Source organism: Tachypleus tridentatus, chromosome 13, assembly GCF_004210375.1.
Source record: "Tachypleus tridentatus isolate NWPU-2018 chromosome 13, ASM421037v1, whole genome shotgun sequence".
Taxonomy (NCBI): Eukaryota; Metazoa; Arthropoda; class Merostomata; order Xiphosura; family Limulidae; genus Tachypleus; species Tachypleus tridentatus.
This window is the reverse complement of record NC_134837.1, coordinates 21,795,380-21,813,863: the sequence shown is the minus strand read 5'-3', so window position 1 is coordinate 21,813,863 and position 18,484 is coordinate 21,795,380. Positions and strand designations below refer to the sequence as shown.

The window sequence follows — 18,484 nt, the reverse complement described above, 5'->3', positions numbered from 1 at the left end:
CACAGTTAGACAGATAAAGAGCTTGGGTACTGTCAAAATTCTTGTATTCCAATATACTGAAATACTGAGGGATATTAAAGAATGAAGCATGAACACAAATCTTAGCTACCATTTTACAGTGTTCAAAAACTCCACATAGTGTATTTTGTAGATCACATGCATTGGAGACTAGCATAATTCATTGCTTAGTAATTCAACAAAGCTACGTGGAGAATCACACTTTGTATTAACATTATATGGGGGCAGGGGGCAGCTGTCATTTTAACAATACTATTGAGAGAAATATAAACGTTTGATATATCATACAACCAAATAGTACCAGAGTATGTTTTGCTTCAAAACAATATCAATATATATTGATGATATATCAGTAATACCATGCAAATTAGGAAGATGTAGGAGACTTAACTTTTTCTCTTGTGTGGTTCAAATCCTATTATTTTAATACTATTCCATTTTATCATATCTTCATATTTTCTCAAGTCAGGGGCTACTGCAGACATAATGCACTACAGAATCATACTTAACTCTTATATGAATCTGAATTCTAACTTATTGGTCCTTTTGTTCTTCCAATGTACTGGAATCCACACTCAGAAGTGATGGTATTTTTATTTTCCAGTAGGTCTTTAGGTTGTTCGGTGTATACTAATAGCTTCTGAATACTGTTCTGTTTTTATACAGTTTATATGTTCTCTATAAATTTTCACAGAGATCTTTGACATATGGAAGTGTGGTTGTGTGTCTGGAAACCAGGCAGTCTATGACATTTATTTTTACAATGCTGTAGTCTTCCTGTAATTTCCTGCCTCTCTATTGAGACCCAAGAAATCACACAGTGTACTGGGCAGAAAACTAAACAACTGGTCAAATTAAAAAAGGAAAAAAATGAAAAAATCCCTTCAGGAAGCAATCTGAGGCTCAGAAATTTGAGAAGAGTAGAAGGGGAATACAAAATGTATGACAACAGAACTAGTTTTTAAAAATATCCTAAACCCCAACATCATGACAATGTGAGAATGATAAAAGATAAATGTACAGAAATTCTCACATATCACAAACACCCTCAGGTGTAACAGAAATAGGTTCAATATTGAAATATATAACAAAGATGAGAGAAAAATACATATCAGTAAAAGTACAATACAGATTAAGGCAAGCACTGTAGCAGACAGAGTCAGCTCTACAAACTGAAAACTATTATGAAAACAAACAATTAACATTCATCACAAATTAAATAAAATGGCATACATCAAACAAATTAAGCAGTGAAACAATCTTGGAATCTGCCAGAAATATCAATATGCAATGGCACAAGTACGTTGAAGAACAGCAGGTTACACAGTAGCTATAATATGTCCTGCACACTGTAAGCAAGTTGCATACGTAGATCTTTAACAAAGTTGCAGAAATTCTGACAAAAGCATAAATTTTTGCATCAGACAGAACACTGTAGCAAAAAAAATAACAAAGCTATCAACAGGATTGATTGATTGATTGATTGATTTAGTGTTTTATGGCACAAAGCAGCGAGGTTATCTGCACCAAACATCCAGTGAAAATGTAAAAATAAAGTAAATGTAGTAAAAGACATAAATGGAAATGAAGGTAAAACAAAAAAGTATAAAACCAATGTTGACACCTAGTCTACAATGTTAAGATAAAAGGTAGAGTATAAGAAGTTGTAAGGTATTTACTCTAGCAAAATGGTAATGATCATAACCCGCCAGGAAGACTAACAGATAAGTCCAAGAACCACCGTCAGTCACCTGAAGTTGGCCTTTCCAGTCCTGATTCTGGGTTATGTGTCATAGCAGCCAGTATCAAAATGTAAAAGAATAGAAGTTTTAAAAGACACTCCGCAAAATTGCAATAATGAGTAGCCAAATGTCAAGTAAAAAGATAAAGTCAAGTAAATGGAGTAAAATTTGTAAAAGTAAATGAAGGTAAAAACAAAACAGCAATTAAAACAGAAAATGGCATAAAAACCAATGGTGACATCCAGTCTTCAAAGTTGTAAAATATTTACTCTAGCAAAATGGTAATGATCGTAACCCGCCAGGAAGACTAATAGGTAAGTATAAAAACCACCGCCAGTCCCCTGAAGTTGGTCTTTCCAGTCCTGGTTCCGGGTTATGTGTCATAGCAGCCAGTATCAAAATGTAAAAGAAAAGAAGTTTTGAAAGACACATAGCAAAATCGCAATAATGAGTAGCCAAATGTCCAGTAAAAAGATAAAAGTCAAGTAAATGGAGTAAAATTTGTAAAAGTAATTCAAGATAAAAGCAAAACGGCAATTAAAACAGAAAATGATGCAAAAACCACTGTTGACATCCAGTCAACAAAGTTGTAAAGGACTACCTGTAGCAGAATGGTAATGATCATAACCCGCCAGGAAGACTAACAGGTAAGTTTAAAAACCACCGTCAGTCACCTGAAGTTGGTCTTTCCAGTCCTGGTTCCGGGTTATGAGTCAATATGGCCAGTACTAAAAGGTAAAGTAGTAAAAGTGTGAAATGATATGCAGCAAAAGTATAATAACAACTCGCCAGGACGACTAACGAGTAGTTCAAACAGTAGAGTTAGTCACCTGAAGTTGGCCTTTTCAGTCCTGGTGTCGAGTTATTTAATGTTCTGGCCATCGTCCAATGTCAAATTGAATGAGAGAGATTAAAACTGTAAAAAAGGAACCACAATTAAAAAGGTGTAATGAATAAATATGCAACACTTAAATGAGATTAAAAAGATTAATGGCCATTAAAAAATTAAAAACGTTATCAAGGTGGACAGAGTCACCATTACCAATAACACTGTCCAATGTTACAGATTGACCCTGGGAAAAAATATGTTTAAAATATTGTCATCGTTGAGAATTGTAACGATGGCAAGAAAGTAAAACGTGGCTGATAGTGATTTGAGTGTTACACAAACTACACATTGGTGCATCAGTTCCAGATAAAAGAAAATGATGAGTTAAAAAACTGTGACCAATGCGTAGCCTAGTGAGAACAACTTCCTCCTTCCGAACTTTACGGAAGCTAGATGGCCAAAGTCCAATATAGGGTTTTATTTGAAAAAGTTTGTTGTCGCGTTGCTAACTCCAAGTGGACTGCCAGCTGGCACGGAGCTGAGCCTTGAAGACAACACCATAGTCCATGTACAGAATAGGCATAGGGGTGATGGTGCTGGAGCAGGCAGATTTAGCTGCCATGTCTGCAAGCTCATTCCCGCGAATACCAACATGGCCTGGTATCCAGAAAAACTGGATTGAAGTAGCTGTTAATGAGAAATGGGCCAGTCGGTTTTGAATATCAGTGAGAATAGGATGTGAGCTAACGTGTAGCAATTCCAAGGCAAGTATAAACGAATCAGTATAAATAGTGCAGTTGGAGTACTGCTCAGCTGCAATATGATCCAGGGCAAGAGATATGGCATACAGTTCAGCAGTGAACACAGAAGCTGTAGAGGGGATTCTGCACGCAACTACTGAACCACAGCAAACCACAGCAGAGCCCACTGAAATACCTGATTTGGATCCATCTGTATAAATGGAAACTGAATGATTGTTTGAAAGATATTCATTGAATAAAAGATGGTACTTCCAATCTGGAGTATCTGCCTTTTTAGGTGACTGAAAGAAAAGTCACATTTGGGGGCTGTAATAAGCCATGGTGGGATGGGCTGACCTGTGGAATTTGCAATGTTATCCAAGGACAGACCCAATTCATCCAATTGCGCCCAGATGTGAAGGCCAAATGGAGCAATGGCAGATCGTCTGTTCTGAAAAAGTACTGCCCACCGAGGAAGGAAAACACATTCCCAGGTGGGATGTTTTGGTAAGGAACGAAGTTTTGAAGTATATTGTAAAGATAGTTGCAAACGGTGAAGGTGTAGAGATGGTTCATGAGATTCAATGTATATGCTTTGAACTGGAGAGGTACGGAAAGCCCCAGTGCAGAGTCGAAGTCCTTGGTGATGAATAGGGTCCAGCATGTTTAAGGCCGAGGGTCTGGCAGAGCCATAGACCATTGATCCATAGTCGAGTTTCGATCGAATAAGAGCACGATATACCTTTAACATTGAACAGCGATCTGCCCCCCAACTGGTAGAAGAGAGGACACGGAGGATGTTCAGTGCTCTTGTGCATTTGACCCAAAGCTGCTTTAAGTGTGGTATAAAGGTCAGTTTACAATCAAAGATAAGATCAAAGAACTTGGTCTCCAGGACCACTGGCAGCAAAACTTCACCGATATGAAGTTCAGGATCAGGGTGAATACCCCGTCGACGGCAAAAGTGCATGCATACGGTTTTAGAGAAAGAGAAATTAAAGCCGTTCGCCAGAGTCCACTTCATTACGATTGAGGGCAGTTTGTAGTTGCCCCTCAATATATCTCATGTTTGACGACTGACATGAGATGTGAAAGTCGTCGACATACAGCCCATTCGCAACAGTGAGAGGGAGTTCTTCAGTGATGGCATTTATCTTTATACTGAAAAGTGTCAAAGAATATTGATACAAGATGTTGGCGATTGAGAAAGGCTTCTCTGATAGATGTTTCAAGACGAATTAGGTGGTCTGTGGTGGAGTGCTGTCAACGGAATCCACACTGGGTGGGCGAGAGGAGGTTGTTTGATTCAAGGAACCAAACAAGACGAGCATTAACCATCCTTTCTAAGGTCTTACAGAGACAGCTCGTCAAAGCAATTGGACGGTAGTTTGAAGGAATCTTGGGATCTTTCCCTGGCTTAGAGAAAGGTAAAATAATAGCCTGGTGCCAGGCATCAGGAAAAACATTCTCCTGCCAGATCCGTTTGAAGACAATCAGAAGGACATCAAGAGAAGCAGGAGATAGATGGTGCAGCATGTTATAATGAATATCATCAGGTCCAACAGACGTACTGGCAGACCAATGAAGGGCCATTTTCAGTTCCACCAGGGTAAAGGGACAATTATAGTCAAAGAAACAGTCAGTTCGAAAGGAAAGAGGTGATTGCTCTGCCCGAGTCTTGATGGCCAGAAAGGTGGAGGAACAAGCAGAAGTGCTAGATACCCGGCAAAAGCTTTCACCTAGAGTGTCAGCGATGCTCCAGACATCAGTCACCTCCTGACCATCAGAGAGTAAGATCAAGAGGGGGACAGAATTGCAGTGCCCATTAACCTTTCAAATCCTGTCCCACATGATCTTGGAACTGGTGGTAGAAGATATGCTAGTTGTGAACTTAATTCAAGATTCCTTCTGGCTTTGACGTCTTACCCACCTAGCATGTGCATGGGCCCGTTGGAAAGCAACACGGTTTGAAAGTGTGGGATATCTATGAAAAGTATCCCAGGCCCGTTTTTGAGCCTTCCGTGCTAAGTGGCAAGCAGGATTCCACCACGGACGAGGATATCGTGGAAAACGTGTCGAGGTTTTAGGAATACACTGAGCAGCTGCATGTGTAATACAGTCAGTTACCGCTGCTACACAGTCGTCTATTGATGGCTGATTTACGATGGCAGGATCAAGTTCTGAGAGAGCAGTGAAAGTGGACCAGTCTGCCTGATCCAGCTTCTACCGGGTCACGAGGGTAGGGTGGCATCGACCACGGCCAGTCTCTCTCAAAAGAATCGGAAAATGATCACTGCCTGGTGGATTACTGTCAACCCTCCATGAAAAATGGGAGAATAATGAAGGGGAGCAAACTGAGAGATCAATAGTGGTAAAGGACTGACTAGGTGCATGAAAGTAAGTGGAAGAACCAGTATTGAAAAAAGAAAGATTGTGATCAGAGAGCATCCGCTCTACAGATCGGCCCCTCCCATCAATAATAGCACTTCCCCAGATGGGATGATGTCCATTAAAATCCCCTAGGATTAGAAATGGAGATGGCAATTGTTCAATGAGAGCATCAAGATCTGATTGATCATATGTCTCTCCAGGGGACAGGTACAGAGAACAAACAGTGATGGTATGACCCAAGGAAACACGGATGGCTACAGCCTCCAAGGGTGTGTTGAGTGTCAAAGACAGGGTGGGCACGTGTTGATCAACCAACAGTGCCACCCCTCCATGTACTCGACCATCACACAACCTGTCATTTCTGTACAGAAAAAACTGCCGAATGGAGACAGTATCAGCAGTTTTGAGAAATGTTTCTTGTAAAGAAAGACAAACAGGATGGTAGGAAGCAATCAGCGTTTTGATATCATCCAGATTAGAACGTAAACCTCGACAGTTCCATTGTATCAAGGTGGCCATTTTTAAGAACGGGTAGGTGAAGTGGCTGGAGAACCCTTCGGTTTACGACCACGTCTTTTTTCTTTACTGTCTTTAGTCGGAGGAAGTCTATCAACCTCCATGGATCCTGCTCTGGGTCAGGTGGGCAGGTTTTTGTTATTGGAAGGGGAATCCAGTGACTGAGGACGCAAACGAATAATTGTTTTGTCTCTTGTGGTGGGAGAAAAAGATGTATCAGAAGAAATGCCTGTATTTGAAACTGAAGGACGTGGATCTTGAGGTTTGTTGGAAGGTATGGGAGGAACAGAGATGGGTGTGGAAGTCGATTCATCAACCTTTTTAACCACGGAGGTCAAAAGGCTTTTCATTTGTTTTGAAAATGATTCTCTTGGAGGCACAGAGAGATCTGTCTGCACTCCCACTGTAGTTGCGGAATGAAGTGCAGCAGCATATGTCCGAGATGGAGTTGTGAACAGCAATTTCTGAGCCTCAGGATAACTAATGTTATGTGTCGTTTTCAAACGCTGCACCTCTTTTTCCTCCAACCATTTTGGGAAGAATGAAAGTAAGAGGGGTGAGAACCATTGCAGTTTACGCAATGTGGGTTCATGTCACAGTCATAGGCATCGTGGTCCTTGCCTCCACAAGGAGCACATGTCAGGGAACCACGACAAGATGTCTTTGAGTGGCGAATCTCTGACATTGGAAACATCGAAGAGGGTTTGGTATGTATGGCGAACCCTGTAAATGAGATAACCTGCCTTGATGGTGGCAGGTGCACGTGGTGAAGTAAATGTTAAAACGAGGGTATTTGTTGGCAGTGTAACTCCATCTTTGCGAGTGGAGATGCGCCTCACTGCAGAAACTCCTTGAGTGGAGAGACCAGCGAGAATCTCTGACTCGGGAACGTTCTTCAAATCCCTTTCAACAATAACTCCTCGTGAAGAATTCAAGGTAGCATGGGGTGTAACCTCAATAGGTATATCCCCAATTGCCTTTGAATTCAAGAGGAGTTCACTGTGTTGGGATGTGGATGTTTCAACAAATATGTCACCAGATCGAAGTTTCTTTACTGACTTTGGAGAGCCAGCAAGTCCCTCTAGTCCCTTTTGAATAAAAAAAGGGGGCATTTGCCCTAAAGGTTTTTCCGAAAGAAAATGTAATATAAGAAAATGAGGTACGTGTGTTACACATTAAATCACATGAAAGTTAGGAGGGAAAAGAATTATGGGTAAGTGATTTAAGCTCTGAAATGTAAAAAGGACATTCAAAATTTTTTTATCACATGCTTTGTTAATAGCATTATGTCAAACTCAAAAAGAAAAGGGTTTTAGTACTTCAGATGTGAGTCAATATGAAATGAATATACTCTTACTACTACTACACTCTAGAATTTACATTTTGTTAAAGTAGATACTTTATGAATTTCTATGTGTCACTTAAGAAAAGTACTGAACTTATTTAGACATTATACAACCATCTAATTTTGTTGGTATGAATAGTATATTCTACTGGTATTTCTTTCAAAAAAGTATTTACAAAAACACAAAAGTGACTTACAAAATTGATCCCAATCTTCTGTTAAAGGTTTAAAGGATCCAGGTAATTCTTTTAGGTCTAGAGGCTTTGAAATAGGTTCAAATCCTCCTGCTAAATATCTTCCTTGATTTTCACGGATATAGAAGTGGCCATCATAATCTCTAATCACTCAAAAACAAATACTGCTTTATAAGTTTGGATGTTTTAATTAATAAAATGGAAAACATCATTTAACATAACAAAATTATCAGAAAATACTTAAGGAAAACCATTATACTACAGAATCTTAACCATTTTTATTCCTTTTTAAAATTATAAATCCCTTTTATCATTTTTCACATTACTTTTAAAACTATATTTTTATTTAACTGAGAGCGTAAATTGAAGATAACTTTCTTCTCCAATAATAACAAAATATTTTCATAAACCAGCTGTCAATTTCTATAGTATATTATGTAGTTCAAAGCAGGATTTGATGACTACTGCAATCACCAAAATTATCAAACAAAATACATTAAAGGATATACAATGGAATTTTCTTATCAACAAAAACATTTTAAAAGTGAAAATTAACGTTTTCCTATACCAAAAATGTATTTCCAATAATCCTCTGCTTAAACTTTAGCTTTATCTCAACAAAAGTTTCTCTTCCCTTTTAAACACTAGTATGAATCTTACCCTTGTTCCAGCTTTTATAACCAGTAATGGGCTTAGCAATTTTAATCTTGTGACACTCTTCACTGATACCAATGTGCTCTCTATACCAGATATACATATAAGCTCCACATTATCACTTATTATTCACTTTTTTGAAAGTGTAAAAATTATCAGACCCAAACACTAGCCATCCTGAGCAAAAAGGGCAGTATAGTGTGACAGAAGATAAGTACTGTCAGAAATACATTTTTGGGATAGGAAAGTTTAAACTTCAAAACATACCTTTTGCACACTAGAATCTCACAGAAAGCACCTGCATATATATATAAAGGCATGCAGATATGAGATATAGTAACAGCACACTAATGGGGTCCAAGCTACTTCTGGAACAGGTATGCTCTTTGCCCAGACAACATAAGATATAAATATACCCCATGAATTAAAAAAAATCATGAAACCATATACTGCTGCATACCATATATTCGCAACATCAGCAGAAAAATAACCAACATTTGGCAAAAACTAGCAACAAAATATATCATTCCAGTTAATACCAAACTTATTCAAAAACCAGGCACAAAACTAAGGTCTATGCTATGTAAAAACTACACTGGCAAATACCACACCAACATTATTTATAAAGTACAATGTGATAATGCCAATGACTTCTGCATTGAAGAAACAAGTAGAAAAATGGAAACCAGATTCAAAGAACACAAAAAGTCACCATCACACGTTTTCGAACACTGCAAATCAAACAAACACAACATAACCATAGAAAACACCCAAATACTAAATAAAGAAACAAACATAAACAAACACAAAATTAAAGAAGCCTTACTTATACAACAACTGAAGCCCAAAATAAACCAATACAAAGGAACACCTTTATTCCTATAGTAATAAATAGAATCAAACATCGAAGCACACCCTCTACATTCCTACACTCAATTACACAACCACCTTCAAGCATGTGATCAACTATCGGTCAGTTACCTCTATTTCTTTATGAACCTGACAATGACCAAAGAAGGTCAAAACATTGTTCGCTCCTCTACATAGTTTTCTCTACCCATACCAGCCATTTTTATATATATATAATTCCTAAACAGTAAAACATGACTGGCCATATAGGGAAAATCCTAAAATCATTAGAAGAAAAAGATTTGTTCCAGCTCCAACCATCCAGATGAGGTACCACATCTCATCATTGTAATTACAGGGCTGTGGACCCAACTCTAAATCCAAGGCTCAGTGGCTGGGATAGGAGAGCTGTTTTATTTGGTCTTGTTTAGTAATGTAGTATTATTGGAGCCTAACCTGAAAGTTTCAGAATGTTGTACATTAAACTGCCAGAATGATAAAACAAATCAAGAAATACCCAAGTGAACAAAACCCTTGCCCCAGCCTGAAGAATTGCAAAATGCAACAATCTGAACTTGTAATTATGAGATCTTTCACGTCTCACTCAGTTCATAGAAATAGAGGTTACCAACCCTAAATTTAAAAACAGCAATCCTAGCTCCCCAACCTGAGAGGCAAGACAAGACCTCTTTCCCCCATATTACAAGGAAGATGTAAAATAAACCAAGTTCAAACAATGGAATATGTTGAATTACAAGGAGTTGAGGACTCTCTTCCATGGTTATCAAAATGAAGAGAATTATCAAAAAGAAGGATCACACATAATGCAACCAGACAGCACAGAGTCATACCTTGAAATAGAATTACAAGGAAACTCTTATGTAAGCTGGTATTGCTCCTACCACTTAATGGAAGAACCATCCATGGTTATTAGTAGGAGGACACACAGCTTTGCTCTCTTCTTCTTGAGTGGAATAATAAATTAAAGCATCACTGAGAAGGAACAGACCTCTGTCCACTACTCTAATGACTGGAAACTGGTAGTGGTAAGGCCTCCCACATTCCACTAGGAGAAGGAGGGGATACTAACATAAGGAAATCCTGCGGAATGATGCTCCACAGACAGTGATAAAGTTGGATCACATTCCTTTTTTATAAAGCAAAATGACCCCAACCTATTCAACCCCAATATCAGCAGAAATGGGCAAAATCCTTTCAACATTTACTCACGATAGTCTGGTAATGTATTACTTGTTGTTTTATAATCGTTTACCACCCAGAAAGCACCCAAGGTGGTCTTACGTATCTCCCCACCCCAAATTTTCTGGTTGATACCAGGAAAATAATTTTATTAGTTAACTGGTAGACAGTGCAGATTTGGAAATAAGCACACCTGACCAGGCAAGAACTGCCACAGATGGGGATCCAACTAAAAATGAGAGGGTTCCTGAAAATGAATAGAAATAAACCCTAAAATAAATTAAGTCACTCACCTCTATTAATCAGGGTATAGAGAATAACAATGGGAGTAGCTGAAAACTTTCCAAAAGGCAACTGCCAAATCATGTAAATAATGATTTAAATGTGGTTGACATACCAGCCTGTACAATCTCCTCTAGCACACAATGCAACAGAGCTGCCAAGGATATCAAGATATGGCAAATTTGATGAAATTAAACCCAAAGATGTCTCTGTTCCTTCAATAAAAGCCCAGAGTAAGCAATATGCACCAACTGACAAACGCAACCTGTCAAAGTGACAGGAAGTGAGTCACATGACATTTTAAGATCCAAGTGGATAAACAAATGGTGACATGAACTTAGAAACCTTTCAGTGCATGAAACATAACATCAAAGAGCCCAAACTGGACATAAAAGATGATCTAGATATGAGTGTTCATAAAAATGGAAAATGGAGGGAAGATGAACAGGAGAGAAAGCTATATCTCCTTCTCTAGCTGCTGAAGATTGAGGAATAAAAGACTTATCAAGATACAACAGAACATAAAGGGATGGTTGAGAGCCATGTGAACATGAAATACAAACAAACATTAATATCCACTAGACAACAAGAGACAAAAATAAAAGTCTTAGCAAAAAGTGATATATGGAACATGATGAAGAAGGTAAAGGGTGGATGAGATAAGATGTGGAGAACCAATGAGATATCCTGATTAGGAATCTGGAAAAAATATCAAGGAAGGATAACTCACAAGATTTCAGAATCGAGGATAAAACCTGGAACTCAAAAACTTTATATCTTCCAGAAAAAGTAAAAGTAAATTATGACAGCTGATTTATACAAAGAAACAGAAGAAAGCACCAGGCCTTTATCAAATAATCATTTCAGAAATTATGAAACATGGCACAGTGGAAAAGTATTAAAATTATATCTGAGAGACCATTGATGATAAGCAAATCATTTGCATTAATTGATATCCAATGAAGAAAGATGAACCACATAAATAAAAATACCACCCAAGAGGTCAATGCCCATTGTCATATAATTTACTACCTAAAAACAAAATAATGGTAGTCACTGGATGAAGAACGTCTGAGTGAGGCTAATGTAAGAGAAATGGCCAGATGGGAAACAGAAGAAAATGGCACTTCTGAATATACTGAAAGAATGAAAATCAAGGCTGACCTGGTCAATACAGCACCACAAGAAGAACTCAAAAATGCAAGAAGCCTGGATGACAGACAAATCAGAAAACACACAAAGATGAAGACCTGTCCAAACTTGACATAAATTATCCATGCCCAAACCAAACAGTGAGAGACAGAAGACCAGAATATTCGAGTGAGTGGCAACAGCACTGATCTGAGAAATCCTGAGACAAGAGAAGATTAAAAACAAAAAACAAAAAACTTTTGGTTAATGCATTCAGATAACTTGTTATCCACTTATAAAATTCATAACATCTAGAACATTAAAATCAAGAAAAGCAATCTAATGACAGTGAGCCCAACAGAGAGGATCCAATGTCTGAAAACAAAGAGACCTGTAGTGAGTAACATTTTGCTTGTAAATGTAGAGGATTATAATGTTACTATCTGAGTGAAGCATTACCACCTTTCCTTGCAACAAATCAAAATCATGAATCATAACTCACCGAACTAATAGAAGTTCTAACAGACTCATGTGAAAAAAAGTTTCCTTTTCTGTCCAAAGGATTTTGAATTCTATATTCTCTATAAAAACATTTCAGCCATGGAAAGGAGTAAATGAGAAGGTTGGGCCCAAATTAGTCTGGAATTGGTACTAGATAGATTTTCCTTTTTGATAACAAACTCAGCTCTCACAGTTCCTGATAATAGAGTTTGAGTGTAAAGTTCTGTCAGTTGCCCATGTAATGGTGAAAGTCCATTGAGTGAAAAAGAAGTGAAAAGAATCTGACTAACTGGCAAAGGACACATGGGGCAGATGGAGGGCTGAACAGAATGAAACTGAAAAACTTCGTTGATGTGGATGAAGCAGAAATAAGGCCACAAATATCCTCAATTGAAATATGAAGGTAGGCATTGGTGACATCAGATTTTGCCATCCACAGAACAGGTAAAAAGAGCCAGCTAAGAGAAAGAAGTGAATTTACAGTAAACTGAGAAAGTTAAAGAAAGTTATTGAGATGAGAAAGGTTACATATTGCCCATATTTTTCATATTATAAACAGCCAAAAATAGTAGCCCTAAGAAAGGAATCAACATACACTGCAGCCTCTTTGTGTACATTTTAAATAGCTTATACTGACAACTGGATGTAAGATAATCCTTGGGGAGGAGAAAGACAACCAGTATGAGAGACAATGGAGGAGGAGATGTGAAATGAAGTGCCAATCCTTTTGTAAGGACCTGAATGACCCACACATCAGTGGCAAAGACCTCCCAGATATACACAAACTGAGTTGACCCCCTACAGGACCAAACACCATAGGGTAACCACTGCATTGTTGGTGCTTCACATGAGCAGAAGATGCCTGCTGATAAAACCAGAATCTTCATACGTTGTGATAGAATGTGAAGCTGATGCAAGTCTGTAAACCCAAATAGGAAATGCAGAAACCTTCCAGTGAAAGACCAGGAAAGGCAAGAGGCAAGTGTCTGAAAAGAAAGTGGAAATGGAATACCTGCAATAAACAAATGTCTAACGAAAAGAAACTTCTCTGAGATCTCTAAGGCCTAAAGAAGGAAGTCAAATGCACTCAAGCAAAACATCTCTCTCCAAAAAGTCCTAAGTTTATAAAAGAGATCAAGCTAAATGCAGAAGCTGATAACTTTGCTAAGTAGAAGTCAATAAATGACTAAAATTCTCTTAAAATTAAGCAGGAAACCTGCTCAGACCTCAGATATCAGTTAGTGCTCAAGACACTACAAACTCGACATATAAGTTGCAAAAATGGTGCAGAAGGCAGGATGTCCATCGAAGTCTTGTGATTAACTGTCTGAGAAATGAAAGGTACCAGGAAAATAGAGTTTATATTCTCACCAATCTGCTCTTGATCATCGACAAGTTCAGCCTCTGAGCTGACAGGACACAAAACATCAGACCTCATATAAAACTCCACCTCTTTACATATGAGCAATTAGATATCCTCTGTGTAAAGGGGACCTCTTTCCAATGTCCAGGTGACACTAGACTTTGGAAATAGCAAAGTAGGAGCACTAGAAGGTGCTGCATCAGAGACATTAACATAAAAATTAATATCCAAAATGTCTCAGAAGTTGTTTTTTTCCCAAATTAGACATTAAAGTCAAAACCCACTAATACATGTAAAAAACATCATACATACAACTAAATTATACAAGATGCAAGAGAAACCTGCAGAAAGCATGTAAAATGGTTATAGTAACATTGAGAAAAGCCATATAACACATTGATATAGGTGGAGAGAATCACAAGATTTAACTTGCTATGGGCAATATAGTGGAGGATAAACATTGGAGCATGCAAAGTAACATTCACATCAATGCTTAAATGAGTGAAGAAGAGAAACTTTCATCAGGATAAAACTAAAAGGAGAGTAGAGATAAGTATGTTTCAGAAGGAAGTATTTTTAACATTTTTAAAAACTAACTAACAAAAAGTTTTGGAATCTTCATAAAAGACAAAATCAAATTATAGGATTTTTTTAACTGAATAAACTTCTCTGCATTGATAGTTTGTGTGCCATAATATTACAAAAACTAATAATAAACAAATCTTTATTTACTGGCACAGTAAGAGGAACATTGTTCTTGCTATTTGGTAAGTTTAAGTTTCATGCTGTTTGGTAAAGTAGTTTCACTGTAATAATGAAACAAAATTATGGGATATTAGTGATGCTTCTCTGTTTTGGAAAGTTATTCGTAGCATACTAAAAGTCACTGCCACTGTCTTCAGTATTCTCATAAATTAACTTGAAATAAAGCACAGGTTACTGTTTGACATATTTCATCAAATATAAATGACTTACACGAATGAAAGTTCTAAATTCACTCCTCATTTTCAGATTTTATAAAAGTATTTTTATTTTATATCTATGATAAGCTGTATTAGAAATATCCCCCAAAATTTTTTTCCCTGTCACATTTTCTTTCCAGTGGTTCTTGCATAACATGCAATTGTATGGTGATATGAAAACAGCACTTCCTTCCATATTAATAATGATTGCTGTTACACTACTCCTACTAAGCTAAAATAAATTTCCTTACATAGAAATACAACAAACTCACACCTTAGAGAATGAAAATGCTTCAAATCTTACACAATTTTTCCCTATACAGAGTGACTATAAAGTAACTTTACTTATCCTGTTGCTCATAACTCCCAAATTGTACCACACATATCAGTGCAAATACTACTGAAGACAGTAAAATCTGAGATAACCAAAACGAGTTAATGAAACTAACATTTCGCTGGACCAATTGAACTCATCATGGTAAGAGTCCATAATCATACATAGATTAACAGAAGTGATTACTATGAATAGTGAAAATGTAGCACTGATTTGTGTTCTCAATTAAATATTCACATGCAGGTGGTCATGGTACATAATGCTTTTATATAATCATATAACCATAACTCTACAGATGTGATCATGATGATCAAACATGCAGTAATCCCCTACCGATGATTTGTACACAACAAGAACTGCAGAGCTAGCTCTTCACAACATTAATATTATCTTGCATGTACACAGGTCCTGCTGATTGTCTCCCGTGTTCAGGATGGGTAACATCATGTTATTAGTAGACTGAGCAACTTGATTGCTGATAACACTTACTGCATGCTAAATAGTTCACAAATCCTGTCTTCTCAGTTTTTGTTGGATCAGGTTAAGGAAAGTTCTTGGAATGCACTAACCTCAAAAAACACCTACGTTCTGATGAAAGATATAATAATCCACTCCTGCCTAACCATCAACGGAAAAACTTTAAAAATGCTATGCAATATTGGAGAAAAATTTCATATGCAGGCAAACAAACACATCTAACAGGTTCTATACAGAAGAAGTAATGTCACATAAAGTAAATGGCATCCAGTGGAAAAATCTGCAGACCTTGGAAATGGAAATATGTTCCCACGTGTAAGGTCTAGGAATTATAACGTGTAAGTAACAGAGTACATGCCATAAATTTATAGTCACTTTGTATATTAAAAAGATTAATTTAGAGTAAATATGAACTTTATTATTATTATTATTATTTAAATTTCATAAAAACTGACATACCTGGCATTTGTAAATCAATATCCTTCACAGGTAGAGTGTGCAGGAAGTGATGTTCACATGGATACAGTGGAACTTTAACTTTTGGTTGACTCAGTTTTCCAATATGTCTGGCCCACTATAAGTAAATGAATGGAATGAGCCATTTTAATATTACTGGACCTACAATAAAATACTGTACAAATATTAATAACAACATAAAAAACGTATTATTTCAACAAATTTTAGCAAGTTAACTCCATTGTCATGGGCATCTTTTACTGCACATGACACAAGGTTCTACCAATAGACTTTATGTTATACCAGTTAGCATACCATAAAATCTTATTAACAATAATACATATTTTCATGGTATAAAAGTTTTAAGTTCTTAATTCTAGAAGACAATATTTAAAAAAAAATTCAGAATTTCCCCTAGTGTGACAGATTTTCTCTGAGCACCTTTTCTGTTTTATCCATCACCCCTTCAATAACTATGGAACTGAACAAAAATTACTCACTATAAAATCTTAATTCCTCATACAAACCATAATTTATATAGCCTATTGTTTAGTTACAGAACCCTCTTGCCACACTCACGTCACATACTTTCTTTCAAGATTTTTTTAGTAAATCTCTCTTATGTTTAAAATTCTACCTCATCTATAATCAGTAACAAGCCAAGGTTTTCATCTTTCAAATGACGTGTTGTATAATATTATTTTCTGAATGAAGAATTGTTGATTTCACAGTTAGTACAAGCTTTGTTTCCACAAAGAAGATAATGAAGAGCTTGGACAAATTTGTAATGGCTCTTGTCATACAGTTTGAAAGCGAGAAAAAGAGTTAGGGGAAATTATTTCCTTTTCACTCATCATTACTTAAATTAAATAATAATTATTTAGTGCACTACTATCATTTACATATATTAAAATTGGATTTTTTTAATAAAAGAAACTAAATTCTTAAAATTGGGATTTCTTTAAGGTAGTTAAAGTTAGATTAGGTAAAATAAACAATAATAATATAATAAAATTATTTCATGATACACAAAAGTGAGCAGCTCATGGGTAAATTATCTAAAATGAAAAAAGTATTTTTAATCTTAACATGAAAATCACTTAGCACATAGACTTTTCAAAAGGAATACTTGATACATTCTTGAGTGAATTTGTTTTTCAGGTTACTTAAAATACTTCAAAAATATTTTTTGGGCATGGAAGACTTGTAATATTTACTGAAAAACTACAGATTTTGTGAAAATATATATACTATATTAAAAGTTACAAGTATCAAATCTATAAAGACTTCAAACGAGCACAAACTGACCAAGACTGTAGCAAGTGATAGTGAGGAATAGCTACTGCTAGAGAGCTTTAGACACACTAGTGTTGTGTGTCTCAGGATGGCTGGTATGGGTATTAACTCTTTTACCAAAATAAAGCAAAGAACAATGTTTTAACCTTCTTAATGGTTTATACAATAACACAGAGAAATGTACCACTGTGCAAGTTTTTGAAAAATACAATTTGTTCCAAAGATATGATTTTTCACTTTCTTTCACTGACATTAAGGTTGTTGTGTCTGGGGGCTTTCAGCTTATTTCTTAAGTAATCAAACCTTATAGTTGGTGTAAAGAAATTTCAAATAATTGAAATATTTGCTATTTTTAAAAATTTTGAAATTTCTTTAGTAATTTGGAGAAGACAAACTTAGTAGAAGCAGTATTCACATTAAATTGGCTATATCATTATTTTACTAAAAATATTTTGTTAGGACTGACAAAAATCCATCATCAATCCTTAGGACTGAAGTATTTTTATACACCAATATTTACCAATCTATGTCCTTCTTGATTACGCTACATAATGTTTGAGGGAACATATGAATAGCTTTTCTCAATGATCATTATGTTTGTGGATGCTCACTTACTTTCACTATGGTGCACTCTATTCACTATACTAGAGGATATATTGTTGCAAGCCATTTTTTAGATTGTTCTGATGACCCAAATTGACCATATGTTTTGGTTTTCCTTGCCATTTAAGTTTTAAAAGTCTCATTCAAACACATCTTTATGACCTAATGATAATCTTCTTCCATAAGTTCATATTATATTGCTTTAGCAAGGTCATTTTTAACTTTTCATAGTCCATGGTACCTTCTGACATTGTGCCTGCACATACTTGTAGGCCTCTTCCAACGAGTAGTGGCCAGAGACAGACTGCCCAGTCCCCTTTGTCCCTGTTCTGACTTAGGGCAAATCTTTCATATTTCTCCAAGAAAACATCCATGTCATCTGTCTGTTCATCAGACTTGAGAAACATGGGTCAACTGGCCCAGAACCCATTGTCATTCTTGAGTCCTTCTTCATTTTATTGGGTGAGCTTGGCAATCCCAATCTGTGCTCTTATTCTCTCTAGTTGCAGTTTCTCCCCTCTCTCTTTTTCTCAATTTGTGCTCTTATAATCTCTCTCCTTCTTTCCAGTCTTTCTTTCTCTCTTCTCTTTCTAGTTATTCT

At 36.5% G+C, this 18,484-nt stretch overlaps 1 protein-coding gene across 1 annotated transcript in view; it reads right to left on the bottom strand.

Annotated features, from left to right (window-relative positions):
- Positions 1 to 18,484, bottom strand: part of LOC143240205 (pyruvate dehydrogenase phosphatase regulatory subunit, mitochondrial-like) — a 115,352-nt gene that overhangs the window by 58,813 nt on the left and 38,055 nt on the right. Inside the window, exons 8-9 of the mRNA XM_076482294.1 lie at positions 15,988 to 16,102; positions 7,779 to 7,925 (exon numbers count right to left, since the gene is read on the bottom strand). Coding sequence (XP_076338409.1) covers positions 7,779 to 7,925; positions 15,988 to 16,102 — 262 coding nt within the window. The remainder of the gene's footprint in view (positions 1 to 7,778; positions 7,926 to 15,987; positions 16,103 to 18,484) is intronic.